The sequence below is a fragment of the Melospiza georgiana genome, chromosome 2 (genome assembly GCF_028018845.1).
Source record: "Melospiza georgiana isolate bMelGeo1 chromosome 2, bMelGeo1.pri, whole genome shotgun sequence".
Classification (NCBI taxonomy): Eukaryota; Metazoa; Chordata; class Aves; order Passeriformes; family Passerellidae; genus Melospiza; species Melospiza georgiana.
Genome location: NC_080431.1, coordinates 86,469,604 through 86,489,662, shown reverse-complemented (window position 1 = coordinate 86,489,662; position 20,059 = coordinate 86,469,604). Strand labels below are relative to the sequence as shown.

The 20,059-nt window shown below is 43.3% G+C and overlaps 1 protein-coding gene across 3 annotated transcripts in view; it reads right to left on the bottom strand.

Annotated features, from left to right (window-relative positions):
* The window catches only part of NME7 (NME/NM23 family member 7), an 89,992-nt gene that overhangs the window by 1,375 nt on the left and 68,558 nt on the right, over nucleotides 1–20,059 (bottom strand). For all 3 annotated transcript variants that reach the window (XM_058045491.1, XM_058045490.1, XM_058045489.1), the window contains one exon: nucleotides 13,889–13,996. In XM_058045491.1, coding sequence (XP_057901474.1) covers nucleotides 13,889–13,996 — 108 coding nt within the window. The remainder of the gene's footprint in view (nucleotides 1–13,888; nucleotides 13,997–20,059) is intronic.

The following is a 20,059-nucleotide window of genomic DNA, read 5'->3' as shown; positions in this document are numbered from 1 at the left end:
TGAAGAGTTTATGACAATTAAAAGAAAAAATCCAAACGACAACAAAAAACTCCAAACCAGCCAACAAACAAAAAATATATCCCAATTTTATTTGTATAAGACCCAACTCATGGTTAGGTACTTTACTGCCTTTTAATTCTCTACATGAGTGCGAAGTCTAAAGCATGTTAATAAAGAGTCTGGCTTACTCCAGGGTTGGGACAACCACTGTGGAAAACTTAAAGGTGCTTGTGTTTGCTTCAGTGAGCAAATGTCTCAAAGGGCTCATGCAACATACTCTTAGGAATTGCATATGAAATTAGGCAATTCACCCTAATGTTTTACCCAAATCCCCACCCCAATCACTTTCTCGTCCCACATCAGTGCAAACAGAATGGCTGCTCAGATCACTAATTAACCAGGCAGGAAGGGCAGTACCTATCCTAGCTACATGCCCTGCAGCTGCCCACTGGAAAGTCCCACCTGCTTCCAGGCTTCAGGACAACTCTGCTACCAAAGGACCACACCCCCCAAAAAGGCAGTAAGTGTACCTGGTAAGACACGTCCCCTTCCCCCATTAGAAATCCTACTGTAATTTGTCAGACCTACTAGTGATACAGCACTAGAAGATTGCAGTATGGTCAAAAAAAATTCCCAAACTACCAAAGTCCTAGGAAACCTCACCCCACCCCAAGCAGGTGTAGACTCATAGTTGAGCACCCCACTCACCCAGTGGCCCCAGTGCTTTGGATACACAACAGCCTTGACATCAAAACAACCTTTCACAAATGGCACTGACACAGCCTCATCTGGGCTGGGACTGGTCAATAGCCCTGGGGGCAGAAGGACTGCAGGCAGGGCAAGGGCCTCAAGGTGTGACATCTCACCAAATCCATGGTTTAATCCAAATTAAACCATGCCTTCAAGATTCATTATTCCTTATTTTAATCTGTGCTCTATCCACTCTCCTCAGGAAGGCATCACTTTCCTTACTGCCTAATAGGACATTTAAAATTGCCAGTCTGAACACGCTGTTCTTTCTGCCAGATTGACTCAGCATAGTTAAGTATAATTGTAGCCATTAAAGTGAATTTATCTCCCTTCTTGTTATATGGGACACCTGCATTTAATAAGAGAGACACAAAAAAGCACTAGTAAAATAAAAAGCAGAGAGAGAGACACGTACATATATTTAACAACACAAGCCTTTAAGGCTGTGTCTGCACAAACACTTGCACTAGCACACACCAGCTATCAATTTTACAGCTCTAAGCACTGGCACTTCTGGACTTCTGTTCCCAGCTTGGCCAAGGGCAGGTCCAGCACAGGCCAGGCACAACCCTCGGCACGGGTGGGGAGCTGTGCCAAGAGCAAAGAAAATGGCCACGTGCAGTGGAATCTGCTTCTTTCTAGGTAATAACTCCATGTCCATGCTCAGCCTGGGGTGCTGGTACAACTGCTGCCACCACAAGCCTGTTTCCCTGCCATGGAGCAGGTTTAACAGAGCTGAGTCAACTCCCCCTGACCTGGGCTGCCTCAGCTGGAGCTGCATGGTCACCCCTGGGATTTAAGTACTGATCCACCCCTGCAGCACAGGTGACACAGGTGAATGCTGGCCTTGCCACATGCCTGCTTACTTGACACTTTGCAACAAAAGGATTTGTGCTATTTTAGTCTCCAAAGGCCCCTTGATTTTGTGCAACCAGTTTTCTCAAGCTGGACTGCACATCCTCAGTTTACTTAAAACCTGTGCAAAACCTCTTCCTCCTCAATTAGCTTTTAGTGGATTGTTCAAGACCCACACAGACTGTATTGGTAAGGCTCAGACATCAGAACAAGCAACACTACATTTCATATACTGTGCAAAACCAGGTGCCTGTATGTTCTCTTTGAGTATAATTATCTTTATATGGGTCGGCTGCCACCCCGCTCCCAGTAAAGCCAGTTAAGAGCTGGCAGATCTGTGGTATGCAGAAAGGATCCTTCTAAGAACCTCACCCTTGGGAGCACAGCAGTGGATAAGAACTGGGTAAGAGCTGGATAAGAACCACCAGAACTTAGTCACCCATCCCATGACCACAGGTATGGCATTAAGAGAAGAATCAAGACTTGAGAAGAACCAAGATTTCAGCACTACCAAGAGATTTGAGATGCCCCCATCTTATGAGGCCCCAGCTGAAGACACCTTGAAGAACCCCCATTCTAAAAGCACCAGGTCCTTTTCCAAAGGGATCCAAGGGGACCTGGTGATAACTTGCATCAAGCATCCAGATGGGGGTTAGATCCTCCAAAATACCCTGTATTTTAGGAAATATAGTTCTTCTCTTTCCCAAGGTCTGAGCATAGTCCAAACCACAGAAAGGAGAGCTGTGGCAGTACAAAACATCTGAACAAAACTCACATTTGACTAAGGGCAAGGTCAGCCTCTCTGAGCCAAGCACACCTCTGATCTCTACAGGATCCAAGGGTGACAGAGCATAAATCCACACCAGGAGCTTATCTGAAACCCACCAACACATTTCACAGATGCCACCCATATGCCTTTCCAATGATGCTAACATTCAGGTGTGCTCACTGTTTCCCAGGGGTGAGACAGGATCTAATTTAACATCAATACTCCCCTTGCAGACCCCAGGAACCAGCTATCTGCTTTGCAGCATGCAGCTATGCCCTCTCTAGCTCCTGTTCAGGGACAAATAGCAATAATGCTCAGGAAGTAACAACGGGTGAATAACCATGACCTTCTGGCTCCGACCCCATAAACTGCTTCATGAGGAGGAGCTGAGAGCTGCTTCAGTTCCATGAAGTTCTGCTTCAGTCACACTCACTCCCAGCAGAACTCACATTAATGAAGTTGGCGGCTCTCTCTGAGCACTTCCACGCGTTACCACAAAGTTTCAGGAGCTAATACAGCATGCAATAACAAAATCCACTCAAATGCCCTGGCTGAGCACAAGCAAGTATCATCTGAACAATGTGTGCCCTAAGAGCACGGAAAAGCCAGGCAAAATTATAAAGGGGGAAGCAAATCAAGTGAGACAGCCAGTTTTCCAAGGGAGAGCAAAAGATCTTGGTATTAACACAGGGCCCTGCACAGGCACAAAGTGTGCTGAAGATTCCAAGTGTAAGAATTACAGGCACTTACAATTTAACTCTCTTTCTGTCCAGAAAACAATGCAAAGAGCAGTGTCGATGAGAGGTGCCTGCTGAGCAGCTTTGGAGTTAGAGCTTTTGTCTACAAGCCAGACCCAGGCACACCTTGGGCTGTAGCAGCACTCCACACAGGCAGAACTGCAGCCTCAAAGAAATCCCAGCACTGAAACAGTACCTCAACTCTCACTCCCCTTGTTCCTCTGGGCTGGCAGTTTTTGGTAAGAGACCCTGTTAGTCTCCTTTCATGGCAGAAGCCAGGAGGCTGACAAGGTGACACACTATCAAGAAAAGGGCTGAGTTCACAGCTTCACTTCTCATCCATCACCAGAAACGTGAAAGTAATTTTCAGTCCTTCCTCATCTCTGCAGAACCAAAACTGGCAGCTGGGAGATGGAAGCCTTTTCCATCCCTGTATCCATTTAGAGCCTGTCAGGAATCTTGGTGCCTTCCACACAGCCCTCTCCCCACAACCACCACAACACTGTATCTCCTTGGTCAGTGTAGGCAACCAGGCACATGATCCAGTCTTTGCTGACCCAAAGTTTCAGCATCAGTACACTTTCCCTAAACATTAAGGTCTGATAAATTTTTACGTGTTAGCTCAGTTTCAGGTCACAAGTAGGAAACAAAAAGCTTTTTTTTGCCCATTAACATTGGTTTGTATATCTGCATGAGCTCACCAATGCTGTCAGGAAGTACACTTGCTAACACCTGACATCTATACCACACTTCAGCTACAGTTCACTCAGCTGATTCACATGACTAAATCATTAGATTAACACATGGAAACCCCCATGGACTCATACCATCCTTTCAGCCACAAGCACTCCAGAAAGAAGACTGGTTGTCAAAGAAGATAGTCTACTTATTTACTATACTGTATGTGTTCTGTGTATTTTCCCCCACAAATCTGAAGAGGATTTAGTTTGTTAAAAAAAAAAAAAAGGGCAGGTTTATCAGTCCTGCCTCTCTCCCAAATATCACACAATGTAAGAAATAAAGCCAATCAGGCAGCCCAAGACAGAACAATTTGTACACACGTACTTCAACTATCCACAATGATTTCTTAAGTAGAGCTGGGATAAAAACCCCTATGCACCAAAAAAACCAACCTTGCAATGGAAGGTTTTATTACATAAACACTACAGTGTTTATTACACAAACACTACACTATGTTGTGTGCTGTCAACATTGTCACCTCAAAAATTGTATATGGTTATGTTCAACTCTGAAAATACAGTGGAAGAGAAGGGCAAGGGAAGCTATTTGGAAATTGTAACAATAAAATAAAAGACTAGAAAAATGTGAATTTCAAACAGGATGGAAATGAGAGGACAAGACAGTAGTTCATTATACCACAATCACAAATACCAAGAAAGTCTGTTTTATGCTATTTACTCTAAAAAAAATAGGTGAACTCCAAAACTACTTTAAAACAAAAAGATGTTGTTTTTAAATCATGTGTAACTTCTCTGCTGACTCAGCTCACTGACTTCTGAAGCATAGATACCTGGAGACTTAATAAGAAGGTACAAGTTCACTGAATCTCCTCAGTCTCCATCATAAACCAACTGCTCTGTAGCTGGAACTGAACATATTAGTTCAGAACTCTCCCACCTGGAGTTCTACTTCTTATCTAGTAACACCTTTGGTCACCATAAGAACACATCAATGGCTTGGTAAAGCCACTGGAATGAAATAAAGTGTAAGATCCCATCTCCCATCAGACGTGACAAACTCCAACACGACAGCAAGTACTGCTTTCCTGAGGATCCCAAGCAGCTCATTGAGTGATCAAGATCACTGCCTCTGCACTTCACACTTACCTTGCTCCCTGCCTCACAGTCAGGAGTTGTGTGGAGGTCTTGTAGGATGCCCTTGAAGCAGCAAGCTAAGGTGAGACAAGCCACCATAAGTGCACCACAGGTGTCAGTGCAAACACATCCCAGGCTCTGGATAAAAACACTGGAAGGGGCCCTGCTGCTCGTAGATATCTGCAGTGTCTAAGTAAAGCCAGGCCTGCATGTGTTTGTGCAAGCCAGAGGCATTGCCAATGCTGAGCAGTCTCTCTAGCCTGCTCACAAAGCACTGACAGTCATGGTCCTCACGAGCTACCAGGTTATGGCCAAGACAGGAGGAAGGGATCACACAGAGACAAGAACATGTCTTCCAACCACATCATAGATTCAAGTGAGGATGCAAGCAGCAAAGAAGCAAAAAAAGTAGAAGGCACCCAACATTTAAAGTCCTTCCTGAGCAACCATGATGTTCAGCAGAATATTACTTGTGCAGGAGACCCAAGAGGGTACACATGGCAAGAGTGTTAAAATTATGAAGATGGGACAGCAACAAAATGTCCTGAAAGAAATTACCAATGGAAGGCACCACCAGCAGGGGCCTTGCATGCACCACCACAAGCCCCTACCCCCTACTCAGATTGTGCCTCAGTGTGCTGACAGGAAACGTACCATCCCACCAAACCAATGGCATAAATTCCCCAAGCACAGTGCTCAAAGTACCTTCTGAGACATGTCACCGAACCTAGAAAGCTCCATTTCCCTGTGGAATGGGTCAGTATTAAAAGGCCAAGAGTTTGTTTCGAGTCTCATCAGCTTTCAGTGATTTCAGCACTGCCACTGAGTGCTGAACCATGTAGTGCCATGGCAGGACACCTCAGAGATCTAGTTACTATTCAATGGCTGGACTAAGGCAGCTACCTGAGGAGGCCCACAGTTCCAGTTTGTGGCTGGATAGTCTTGGCACACTGTGTCTCCTCGTCAGAACAGCAGTAACTGGCACCAATGTAGAAGGAAACTTGCCCACTTAGCAATTCTGAATACTCCAGAGAGAATTAACTTGTCTGGTATTATGCCTCTTGCTCAGAGACTTGCTGACATGTCAGTGTATCTCAGGAATAGTTGTGGATGCATCATTCCTGCCTATGTGCCAGTGCATTAGGGGTTAAAAACAAAGAGGAAGAATGCAGCTCTTACTGAAACCAGAAGATGATGGGTAACTTCAAGGAGCCCTAAACCACAGCTAACATCCTTTCAGGTGACCACTGCCATCCTGTTTTGTGTTTGCACAGCTGCTAGCACAGGATCAACACAGTGTCTAAGCCCAGCGCTACGACACCACTAAACCAGTAGTGGCATGAGACTATGCTTTGAATCATTAGCTATTATTAATTATGAAAGAAGAAGTAGTTTCTAGAGCTTGACAAACTCTAGTGTCAATATATGCCATGGCATTTGCATCTATGACAGATAGGAAACCTTTTTCACAGTTTTCTATCCATATTAACATGTTTGGCTTTGAGTTTTTCCTCCCATGTTTCCCATGTATTTCAACACATGTATGAAAATAGCTGACTTAAATTCTCCTCTTAATTACTGTTGGTGGATGGTAGTCAGTGAAGGAAGCTGCAGTGAGATGGCAAGGGGTAAACCCTACACAGGAAGCACCAGCAGAGATAATAATTTTTCTATCTGACCTCTGAGAGAGAGGTGGGAGGTGCAATGGCTGAAGTCAATAACAGGAAACAGCATAAAAATTTATGGGCATCTCAGAGCATATTTGTTATAGAACAACAGTGTTTCTCTTAGCACCCAAATAAGGTGCAGGGCCCCTTGCTCCAGAAATTAAGGATATTCTGAGCTTCTACGTGGCTGTACAACTACAGCATGCCCTTACTGCTCTTGCTGTATAAGCTGTTCCCCTGAGCTTTTCTGTCTTCTTTGCTGCAGTTTGCCCATGGTGCAGCTGAGCTGCAGCCCAACTGTTGCTCTGCTTCAGCTCAAGCAAAAGGAGAAACGGAAAAAGGACCTGGCCTTTTTGGTTAAAAAATGAGAACATGCTGAGGGGAAGAAAGAAGGCAGCAGTCTCAAAGACACAAACTGGGCCTCAGATGAGTTATCAAGAAGTGTCACGCCTTCCCTCCACCTTGACCTCCCCTCCACAAAATTACTTTGCTCAGCGCAACACAAACATGTGCAAAAAGCCAAGCCCTGTTTATCACATAGATTACCTTCAGGATCAGGTGAAACTTAAAGAGCTTTGGCAGCTGCTTGGTTCACACTCATTAACTTCTTCTCTCTGGCACTCACAGACCTGGCAGAACAAGGGGTAACTGGACCTCGGATTTTACCCAGAAGTGGAAGCACAAGAGGTGAACTATTTCACAACTCTGTTTAAACAAGTTCCTGGTTTAGGTTGCCTGTCTAGCCCACAAGTATAATAATTATACAACCTATGCTCAAAATGAGGCTGCACGTGACCTAATAATACAATAATCTTTAAAAGAGAAATCACCAACATCTCCAATATCCATCCATCTATTAATGTTATTTTTAATTCTTTATTTCCTTCAGATAGGCCTAGGCAAAAGGGTTACTTACTTCTTTGTACAAGTATATATAGAGCACCAGGAAACATCATGAGACAGCATTCCAGTGCTGGCTAACATGTTCTGGTATGCAAAACCACCACCAAGTAAGATTAAGTTTTCTTACACTCCAGATTCTTTCCAACCTGTTCCCACAGCTGTTAGATAAAAGGTCTCAGAAAGTTTAAATGGAAAAGCACTTGAATCATAACAACCATTATCTGAGAGACCTCTCTAGAAATCATCTTGTACCAGGAGAGACTGAAATTTCCAACTGACAGACAAAAATAGCTACTGCTTGGATGAAAACTTGGGAGAAAAATGTGCTAAAGCCAACCTCACTCAAACCACTCAATTTTTATTACTTTTCATTGGAAACAGTGAAAAGCATTTTACCCTGGATTATGCAGCTCAGTGTGGGCCTCTAATAAAAGACTTCATTGCAAAATTGCTGTATGACTGAGTGAAACAATGGCTTCTTTATTAAAATATTTTAAAGACTCCTGGGGGAAATGCAGAGAGCTGAAATGCCCTCAGTGAAAGGTTCATTGCCATGCTATGCACTTCTGCTGTGTAATGTTTTACAAGCTGGGCTGCTCTGTGAATGAGGAGTTAGTTCTCGCCTGGCAGAGGTAGCTTGCATAATACCAGACAAGTTAATCTGTAACAAGCAATGGAGGAGACCTTTGTTCCAAGGGTGATACACACAAATTCCACCGACGCTTCTGAGAGTTACTCATTGACATGCTTTATTAAATTGCTTGGACTATACCTCGATGCAACAAAAAGGACTAGTTTAACAGAGCTACGTCCTTCTGATGGCTTCCATCCTAAACTGTTGCACTTCAACCTCAGCCCACGGATCAGCTCATTAGTGGTACAGAAGCATTTCCAGGGTGGATGATAGTGAGCACCTTGCATCACACTCCCATGTCCAGACATTGGCAGTGGACAGCCAAGGAGGCAGCACACAGGAAAGGGCAAGGTGGCAGCCAGCAGAGTGCTGCAGTAACAGGAAGTGGTTATGGAAACACACGTTGTGTTCCCCCCTCCAAAGCAACTGCTCCCCTATCCACCCTGAACAGCTTCCTAAAATACCACCCTGCCCTCAGCCTCCCTGAAAAAATGGAAATGGAAAGGAAAAATAAGACATGCGTCTCCTGGCATGATCTGGAATGCCAGACCAAGGACAGCTGGCCTTTAGCAGGTGGAATACACACTGCACCAAAAGCTTAGGAGCAGTACAGCTCTTAACACTCAGCAGAGCATTCAGCTTATACCAAGTCTCCAAGTCTGAGCAAAACTATCACAGTTTTCATTGTCCAGAGCACCAATCTGGACAAAACACTTCTGCTGAACTGGACCATGCAGTCACCGCTCACTGTACAACATCAGCTCACATCTTCCCAAGGCCGGATCCAGGAGGCTGAACTTCCAGAGCCAGAGCTGTGGGAGTCTCTGTCCAGCAGATCACTGTAGCTGATCTGTCCCTAGGTGATATTACTTGTTTGCTTTAATGCCCCAGGAGCAGTAAGCCAGTCTCACTGGTGCAAGGCTGAGCAAAGGAACAAAGAGCCTCCAGCAGTTTGTTGTACAGTCAGTCAGTCTCCAGCCCTACGCTTGAACACCACTGTACAGCTGAAATTCAAAGAAATGATAGGGAAAAAAACAACCGTCATGACAGCTCTCTCGGGAGACAGATGAAACCCCCTCTTTGATAACAGCAAAGTCATCCCCCTTTGATAGGTTATTTTCATGTCTGTGAGTGCCACAAATAGCTCTGAGGCAAGGGAAAAGGCCAGCAAACGACACTCGAGCAGCTCCTCGCTCCTGCCCGCCTGGAGAGCTGCCCGTGACGCTGAAAACTGACACGGTGCGAGGCCCAAGCAGGAGCCTGGCGCACCCGGGGCCATGCGGCGGCACACGCAGCGCCAGCTGAGAGCGCCCGGGGGACACAAGGCTGGGAAGGCAGCTGGCACATCCCCCACTCCCACGATAAGGGGCTCGAGAGATCACCCCCTCTGCAGTTCCACTCGTAGCCTAGCAGGCACTCAAAGGCACGGGTAAGCACACACCCGCAGCAATTGTCACGATATTGTCCAAAGATTAGTCACCTAATAACAGCGTCGCCCTCGGCAACAGGGAAAAGGCTGTTTCACCCAGAACTCAATTTTATCCATCCCACAGCAAATCCTTTCTCATGCATGTCTCGCTGAGGGCAGCATCTTCTCCTGTGTCTAAGTACACACACACAAACACATGTATGACTATTAAGGAATTGGTAATTATGCAAAGAAACTCCGTGAGATTGACTGATTGCCCCAACGCCATGGCACAGGAACACAAAGCCAGCCTGGGTGGCTCAGCAGGCTGCACTGCAACGGAGAGACATTTTAGATCACCCCAGATGCATGCATTCTATATTCCCAGAGTGATTTTCTGCATTGCAAACGCCCTTATGGAAATGCTCACACACACAAAAAATCAAAACAAAAAAGAACTGCACAGTATGAGCAACAAGTTACAGACGGAGTGTCCCAAACCCCAGAAATTCTGGTTTTGTTATAACTGCAGTTCTGGGCTACCAGTTTTCTAATTATGTGGTTTCCTGCTTAATCTGAAAGGTACTGAGCCACTTGAGACCCAGGGAACTGAGGTGTGTGTACAGCACCACCTCCTGTGGGAAATTTTACTCACTGTAGTTTCGGTGATGTGAATAAGGACTTTATGATTGATTTTTAATTTGCCTTCACTTCTTTAAAGAGGGACACAAACTGTGAAGTCTGGTAGCCGCAATACATGTATCACTACTTTGATTAAGAACTATTCCAGGAATGATCAACTTTAAGGAAACTTCTTTTGTCTAGAGAATGATGATTCATCAGATCCAACAGTTTGCAAGCTTCTATTTCATCAATATATTTATCAGAAACGTTCCTCAGGTCAAAGACGGTGAGTTGAGAAACAGAATCATCTTTCATCATGTGCAGATGACACATCCCTAGTCTGTGAAACAGAGCAGTTCCTTGGCATATAAAATTTGAATGTTCCAGTCCTGGCCCTACCTGACTCACAAGGAACATGAAAGCAGGTGAGTACGAGTACTGCAATTGCTTTCCCCAAATAGTATCTGCTTTATACAAAACAGAAAAAAAAACCTGACGAGAGGTAGAGCTGCACTTGCTTTGGATGTGGGAAACAAATGCAACTGCCTGCTCTGAATGAATGTCCAACACAACAATCAGCTGCTGGTTGAACCTTCAGTAATGAAACTGCATCATCTCACAAATACTCCACTGCTATCAGTCTCCCTTCTCTACTCTTCCTCCTTTCTTTCCTCTTCTCATTAAAATGAGAAACTGATGACAAGGCTGAGAAAACAGACTGTTCTGAGCTATTTGTGTCTTCTCATTGTCACTTGTAAAAATACATTTTGTACTGATAAGAGGACACACAAGTCTATGAAGTGAATAAGTAAGTGCCTGACCTACTAAATCAAACAACTCATCCAAGAGATGAGGGCAATATTCACATTCCTGTATCACTAAGCTAGGAATAAAAAAGAGCACTTAAAGTTCTGCAAATGAAAATACACTGATTTTACTACTGTGACCAGCTGCATTTAAGGTTCAACTGCATCTCCCCTCCTTTCTTGAGCAAAAGTGAGTTATTCATTAATTCTGATATTCTTTAGTCACTGCCTAAAATGTGAAGTCGTTTGTAGAACAAAGACAGGAGTTAAGGGTCATACTGGTGGGAGCAAGTGCTCATATTTGCTTTTGAGGTTGGTTTGTTTGTTTGAGGGGGTTTTAAGATTAAAAGTAAACTTTCCTTTTTTCAGATCCATGGAAAGGAGGTCTAAAAGAAAAACACTGAAAAATTGCTGTAGTACATTATTTAAGTATAGCGTTCTATACTAGGTGCACAAGCTGACCCTTATTTAGTTAATTAGTTCTTGTTGTTCCCAAGACAGTGTTCCATCTCCTTTCACCAAGTACTTCTTAAGTCATGATTTTTGGGAGAAAGGTTACAACCTTGCCCTTCCCAGTGACAGTCAATTAAGTGCAAAACACCAAAGCCACCTAGATTTTGGCTATTAACTTCAGAAAGCATTTTATCTAATTCTTAACTACCTAGCCCATCTCCTCTAAGAAGTCTCCGTTTGCGGACAATGAGACAGCAGTTGCTATTGCAAATTCTTCAAATTTCAGCTAGATCTGAAGCTGGGTGATGAAAACTGAAGAGAAAGGTGGAGAAATCTTAAGATAAACAGTGTCTTGCACTAAAGGTACCAAAGTTCCCAGGAAGGCACCAGTGTGTTCCCTTCCACAAGGGAACATGCTTCTGTTGTGCTTCCATAAACACTATGCATCTAAAGGCCCATCAGAGAATACTTGGTCAACCAGGGATCTCCCCTTTCCATCTCCATTTGGTTCTGGAAGTTCAAAAGGCGCAAAACCAATTAAGACACAAACCAACCTATTCAGCTTTCCATACACAGTGTCAAGAGCAGCAGTCCCTCCATGTTTCCTCCAGGATGCCCTGGGCACTGCAGGCACTGCACACACCCTGTGTGCACATAGGACACGTAGCCACAGCAGGAGTCAGGACTGTGGCAGGGACATCTAATAAGCTGCTTCAGCATTAACAGTATAAATACTCCACACGCCAACTAACAGGTACAGCCAAGGTTTCCTTTGTACAAACTCACTGTTCTCAATTCAAAACATTCACTGCTTTATTTACTCACTAAACAACATAGAGTGACGTCCTTTACAAATGCAGGCTTAACCTGGGCTGTTATAGAAGAAACTACAGACTGATGAACAGCAATATTCTGCACACAATTATGCCTATGGCAAAAAACCATCTCAGATCCCTTTCCCAAAAAAAACCAATCAACAAGGTACTGTTAAAATTATCAGACTACACCAGGAACTGCAAGGTGTGTAGTCAGAGTAATACCAGATCAACAACTTTGGTTATGACTGAGCTGCCAGATTTGAAAGACAAACACATGTAATGGAGACCCTTGAGAAAGAATGCCAGGCTCAGTTTTTGTTTTGGAGAAGTAACTCTTGCCTCACTTATAGTAGCTCTGAACACAATTTAAACAACCAGCAAAACCTGCTTTGCACCAATGTAAAGGCAACAGACAGTGGAAAATTCTGATGGAGTACTAAAATGTTCTTTGAGTGTTGGCTTGTTTAATTTTTCCCTTACAGGCGGTGCCCTTTGTTCTGCTGCCACTGGAAAGCCATGGATGAGGAACTCCAGGCATGTGGTGAAAAAATACCTGTTTGCTTGTATAAACCCTAAGGGAAAAACTAAAAATTGTTAACTTTTAATGATATCTTGAAAATGGTAAAAAAGCTGCAATGTTGTTTATACTGGTTGCCATCCTCAGTGTTGAATTTCACTAGTCTGTAACTTAAACTAGACGGGATTTCCTAGCAAAAGCACTTTAACCCACAGGTTATTTCATGGAGGAAGATGAAGTTAGCTCTTCCTCACTCCCCCATGAAACCACCATTTTGGCAATGCAAAATTATCTAAGTAGGACAGCACTTGCTGCTCAATGGTTCTGCTATACCTGACAGCAAAGCATTCACAAATACATACAGGCAGCAAAAAATAAGCTGTGCATGCACTGGAAAAGCATCTCCATTGACACAGCACAGAAATCCATCCAAGATTACACACCACTTCAACCCCTTGCCATGGACCTTAGTTTAAGGCACAGAATTAAGTGAATGAGCTTGTTCTGGTTTTCATAGTGAGTACTTCTGTCTTTACAAATTCCTGCAATTTATCATTTTCTCATTTTATTGGACTTTAAATTTTGGCATACAAAGTCAAAATCAGATAATAATTAGTAAGTTAATATAGAACACAGGAAATATTAACTGATGTACGTAAGTATGACTGTCTACAAATAAACCTAGGCCCTATCTGGAGGATTTGAATCCCTACTGCCTGTAATATTCCAAGCTCCACACAAGTTCACTGTAGACACAATTTAGTTCAGGAGTCAGCGTGGTCACCCAAGAAAGGGCTAAGAAAGTGTCGCTGCAGAAGCACTGTCAGGTACTGATGTTCAGACCCAAGGACACATTCAGACAAAGAGAAGACTCTTGAGTTTCATTCCATTGAATTGTACTATATTCATTCAAGAAAACTGCATAGATGAAATTTTTTACAGTATCAGAATTAACTGAGTCAAACACCCTTAATAAACTTTCTCTTTTTGTGTCTAGTCTGGTCTACAACACAGCTACTCCACATAGAAAACACTTACTGGCTTGAAAGAGTGTCAAGAGAAGCATTTCACTTTAAAACTTCCTGTGAGAACGTTTGCCTAGCAAGCCTTACCTCTAAAAGTCCATCTTCAGGCAGGTCTGTGCAGTGAACAGCATTCTGAATCTTGTCCTTCCCAAAGACAGCACGCAGAGTTCCAGGTCGGAGGTGACGGGCTAATACCTATTGAACACAAACAAACCAGAAGACCTCTGTGAACCACACTATTCATTTGTATCATGGATGCAAGATAACCTTATTATTATGCTATTAAAATATGAGTAGTATATTAAAATATGTGTAGTACACTGTAAAAGAAAATCTAGATTGAAAGCAGCCCTCAGGAGAAGGACCTGGGGGTGTTGGTGGACAAGAAGGTTGACATGACCCAGCAACATGCCAATTGTATCCTAGGCTGCATCAAAAGCAGCATGGCCAGCAGGGTGAGGGAGGGGATTCTCCGCCCCACTCCACTCTGGTGAGACCCTGCCTGGCATTCTGCATCCAGCTCTGGGGCCCCCAGCGTAAGAAGATCGTGGACCTGTTGGAGTGAGTCCAGAGGAGGGCCATGAATGAAGCACCTCTCCTGTAATGACAGGCTGAGAGAGCTGAGGTTGTTCAACCTGGGAAGTTTCCAAGAGAACCTTAGAGCAGCCTTCTGGTACCTAAAGGAGGCTATAGCAGAGCTGGAGAGTGACCTTGCTAGGATAGGCAATGATAGGGCAAGGGTGAATGGCTTTAAACTGAAAGAGAGCAGGTTTAGAAAAATACTACAAAGAAATTCTTCACGTCGAGAGTGGTGAGACACTGGGATGAGTTGTACAGAGAAGCTGTGGATGCCCCATCCTTGGAGCTGTTCAAGGACAGGTCAAATGGGGCTCTGAGTAACCTGGTGTAGCGGAAGGTGTCTCTGGCTATGGCAAGAGGGTTTGGAACTACTCAATCCTGAAGATCCCTTTCAACCCAAACCATTCTATGATTCTACAAAAAGAGAAATTCCAACCTGTACTACACACATAGACAGCTGCTGAAAAAAACACAACAATGGCTAGGAATACCTCCTTGAAACTGGGCCAAACAAGCCATGTTGGGTCACATACAGGACCCTTATTGCAGAAACACCTTACTGGTACTTGCATTAACACAGTTAGCTTATGTTAAGACCTTTGCAGCTCTCAAGCACTGGATGTGCTGTCTGTGAGCAGACACAAATGTGCTGTCTTGCAGATTGCTTCCCTTAGCATGGAGCTACTTGATTCAGAATATGACATTTGTGAAGTCCAGCTGCTGAAACTCCTCTCAGTCTTCTCCTTTGACACTGTGACTAGTGCCAACATCTGATCCCTTCTAAGGATCAGTCCAGAATCTACATCTTTCTTTGTTCTTTGAAATTAACATTTCAGTCCTCTTCTTCATTTACAATGCCAAATACCTCTTAGGCCTCTCAGAGGCCTTTCTACTACAGCAGATACTCAGGTCCTGAGATAACATTCCTCCCCCACATTTTTACTGTGGTATTTCCCTCATACCCCGGAGGACTGCCTTCACTGGCTCTCCCCTCCACCATACTCTTTCTTCCAAGCCACAATGAAGTCCTGCTGTACTTCTCTGCACTATCACCTTGCACTGTTGTCTTTTAACCCCTTTCCTATGCTACCCACACCCTTGGCCTCTCTTCCCAACACCCTGGAGGCTCTTCTCCAAGATCTATCTCATGCACAGTGAAATTAACCCAGTTTTCCCTCCTTAAAACCCTTTGGATGTTCTCCCACAAGTGCCTGTGAGGGGACGGGTGGATGACAAGCTCACACTACAGTTACTGAATAAAGAAAAGAACTCTTTCCTTGCCAACAAAGCCTTCATCAGCCCCTTCCTAAATAGGCACTGGGTACATTAGAGTGCAATCACTTTGGAAGTGGCCAGTGCAGTTTCACTGTGCCACTCCCAGGTGTTTGTTTCAGTGTCACAGCTGGATGTTACTGTTCCCACAACGGAGTCGTCAAACGGGATTGTACAAGCACGTTCTAACTTTCAGTGTCAAATGGGTTCGAATTGACTTAATCAGTAGCTCTTAGCTGGTCTGGAAAACCTTGCACAGGTACAAATGAAAATCAGTCCCTCTTCTGGGATGGCAGTGAATGTTTTAAGCTAGTTCTAAAAGACCTCACAAGAGCATTATCTGATAAAAAACACCCTCTGTCCACTTTCCAGCTTCCCCCATTGTTTATGTCTCATTACCAAACTAAGACAATTGGACTTTAGCTCAGCAAGTCCTATATATTTTCCTATCATAACAATTAACGATTATTATGGTCTGTTACCCACCTAGAAGACAATTAAACTGCTTTAATGCTTGGAGTGTGTATAACCCAAAACATGATATGAGGAGAAGTTTCAGTTCCTCATTGTTACTGTCTGTACGGCACAGGTTATGAAAGATCTTTTGATATGAATGTCAAGGACATTTGAATAAGACACACTCAACATCAAATGAATTTTGCTTAAGACGAAAGTTCAGGAGTTCCGCTTAAAAAAAAAAAAAAAAGCCCCAAGGAGAAAAAAACCCGCTCTTCTAAATGGTCCTCATTAAAGGCTTGAGATAAGGAAATCTGCTGGAGAAACAAAAGTCACATGCCAGTTCACTACAACAATGTGACACTTTAATCAAGCCTTCCTTCAAGCAACTGTTGATTGCAGTAACAACTAGCTGTCAGGAAGCCAGCAATAGCACTGGAGCTTCCAATCATTTTAATGAAAGTTTGGGAATACTAGAAAAAATGATCATGGTTATGAAACCTTTGTAAACAATTTAGGGACAGCTCAAATCCAAAAAGCTAATGCTTGGTATTATATTCTGTTTACTCCCTATCCATCAAAAACTCTTTTGCTAAAACTGTTCTGTCCTCCAACAGGTCCAGAAATGCTGTTTCTTATGAAAATTCCACAAGATTTTCCTTCACTCATATTCTTCATCAAACTCACTTTTTTTCTTCTCTTCTCTCTGTTTTTAAGAGCGGCTATGGTCTCTTAACTTACCATTTGTCGTAAGCTGTCATTTCTACTTCACAACTTAAAGACAAAAGACATCGTGTTTCTTCCTGTGGACTCTCTTTCTTACTAACGTGGGCAAAAGCTCCTGCTGTTGCACTGTGCAATCTCCTGTTCTTCCTTCCATTTTTCAACGCAGGTTGTTACGCATTCCAGTGCCCTCCTGAAACTCTTGTACAAAGAGGGATGCATTCTGTTCTGTCTGGAATTGCACTGGGTCAGAACTGCTCAAAGGTAGGTCCTTCAGCACTTTACACTGTTAAGACCCGATTAATAAGAATCTAAATAAACTTTTCTTGCCACTAGTTAACAAACAGCAGAAACTGTCTCTGCTTACATTTACACAGCCAAAAAAGTACAATAATTGTCAATTCCAAAGTTTTACTAGTCCACTGCTTTCTTATTGCACCATCGAGGAATCATGAAGAAACAAGGTCTCTGTAAATGATGGAGATAAAAAGAGCTGTACAGCTCATTGTGTCCTTGTGTATGTATAGCTGGAAATCTTGGGAATGTTTCAGGGAAGAACAGAGTTCATTATGGAATTTATTGCTCATAGCAAGTATTAATACACACTCTTCTGGTCCATGCCAGGAAGCTTACCAATAATTTTATTTATAGAGCCTCATCTGTCTTAAAAGGGAGATACAAACAATGGGCTTTGGGTTGGTTTCCCCATGCCCCACCATGCCCTTTTAAACCTTCTTCCTAAGCTTTTGGCTGAGTCTAGTTTCTAGGAGTATGTGTTCTCTGCAATGATTTTCAGATTTTTTTTGAAAGGACTTGAGAGTGGGATGATGGAGGGGTTAAGAGCTGCTACAGCTCTGCCATATGCATGAGAGGAGAGTGATGAGTGTGTGCTGGAGCTTCGTGTGCACGTGCAAACAGGGATGACACAAAACTGGGACCTCACACAAGAAGACACTGACACTGTTTTGTCTATGGCAAAACAAACCAGGGCTGCTGTACCAAAAGGCTTCAGCCTCTGGTCTTATTCAGCAAGTTATTTGACCACCCCTTACAACTGGGCTTTGATCTACAGATAGCCCTTTGAAGATCCTTATACAGATGCATATATTTCATGTTTCTCTTTATCATGTAACTGTGTACAATGCAACAATGCCTGCATGAAGTACTTAGCACATTTCTAAAATGTTTCTATTTCTACACAAGTGAAAGGAAACAAAAATGTTACCAATGCCAGTAATATGTCACAATCAAACTGAAAACATCATAAACATATTCATAAGCAAAGCTCATTAACTGCTTGTCCTACAAAAGGCTGCACTTTTTTCATGGGCTGGATGGAAGTTAAGTAGAATAATAACATGTACACCAGCCAAAATTGCAGATTTCAAGGAAATTTAGTCAAAACTGCAAATTTCAAGAAAATCTGGCCAATTTTTTAAGCACTGTCCTGAATATTTAATTGGTTATCTAGAAAGGCCACTGAATGAATCAAAACTACACAAAGGAACCATTACAGCCTAAGATTTGTTCTTCTTAACATGAACTAGAATGAAGGAATTTTGAAAATGTACTGGCCCTCTTAAATGAAGCAGAATAAAAAAAGGAGTTTGATCAAATCTTCTCTAGCCACACCCTCTCTGCTCAGCAGGCAGGTTCCTTCTTTTAGTTTTGCTTTCAGATCAGCAGCATTCAGAGGACCTCTTGGGCTGTAACAGACTGCACAGATCCCTCCATACTCTCATAAACTGTTTTCCTATTCTAGCTGAGCCCTGGCTGTGCCCCTGCTCCTTACTCTTCTTGGCATTCCTCATTCATCCCTTTCTAAAGGCTTTGTGTTGACATGGTCTCCCCACCTCTGCCTTCCCCACCCTGCACTCATGAAGCTTCTTCCTTCTGCAGTTTTCCATGCTCTGCTGCTGTCAGCAATGAGATGGTCCCTCTCTCCCTTTGAGGGTGCCACCTAATCCAGGACGCAGAGCCAGCCTCGGGCAAACCTCAAGCACCTTTCTCCTCATAAGGATGAGCTATGCCCTTGTCAAGAGAACAGAACATACATTAACTGTGAACAAATAAAATTATGTAAATTCTGCCATTCACCTTAGAATTTGTCTGGCTGACCTTCAGGCATTGGAAAGCCTACTGCCTCATCCAAGCAAGGCACCTGAGCTTCCTCTGTAGTGCATAAAAATGATCTAAAACAACATTTGCAGCACAGCAATTATGGAAGCTAAGGAAGGATAAGTGCTTCTCTCTCTTCACATCATCATAGTTCTTCAGGTGACTTTTATTTTCAGGGCATTTTAGCACCAGTCATATCAAACACTGATGGTTGCAGTAGGGAGCTGGAAAAAATACTTGTTCCTACAAGCCATCAGCAAGAAGTAAAACAGTAGTACAACCTTTGTCATACAAGACAGGATAGGGGACAAGCACGTCTTGCAATGCTGATTGAAGCTACAAACTCTTTAACACTACTGTTACTGTGAGAACACCTTCAGATCAGTCCAAGAGATTCTTCACACAAGTTCTCATCCAAAGACAAATGCTTAAGTGTCAAAGTGAAACCTGTGGTCATAGGTGACCTTGTGCATGATACCAAAAGGGCTAGCTTGCCTTGGCTTGCTTCACATGTTTTCTTTGCAGCTCATACTCCCTCCAAACTCTAGCAAACCACTTGTGACATGTGTGCTTCCTGATTTGTTAGCTCTGCCTTGGTTTATGTTGCTCTGCTTCATGCAATAGGTCACTTGGAAATCAACATCAGCTGCTGCAGAACACAATTTTCTATTCCTGCAGCAACTCAAGGTCCAGTTCATCACCCTAAACTAACCCTTCTGTCTCTATTACAGAGAAAAGTTACGTAAGATGGTGGTGCTGTTGCCACTGTAAAAACTTTAACTGGGGAAGAATTTTGCCTTGAAACCTGGGGTCTGCCTGTAGAAAGGTGCTTCAGAAAGCTTCTAAATACAAAACCAGGTCAGTCTTAAAGAGCATGCAAGAGGCTTCTTCAGTTTACATTTCACAAACCAATCCAGAACAGAAGTCACTTGTTGAGTGACATGTTTTCTCTTTGTGTTCCACATGAGCTGCAGCAATGTCATGTACAAATAGAGTCAGTATCAAAGACCTTACACAGACTTCAAGGGAGTCAGTGTAACCTGAAAGTGCTTTTGTACTTTCCACATATCACCAAAAAAAATAATCAAGCCAAAGTAACCTCCTTTAAAC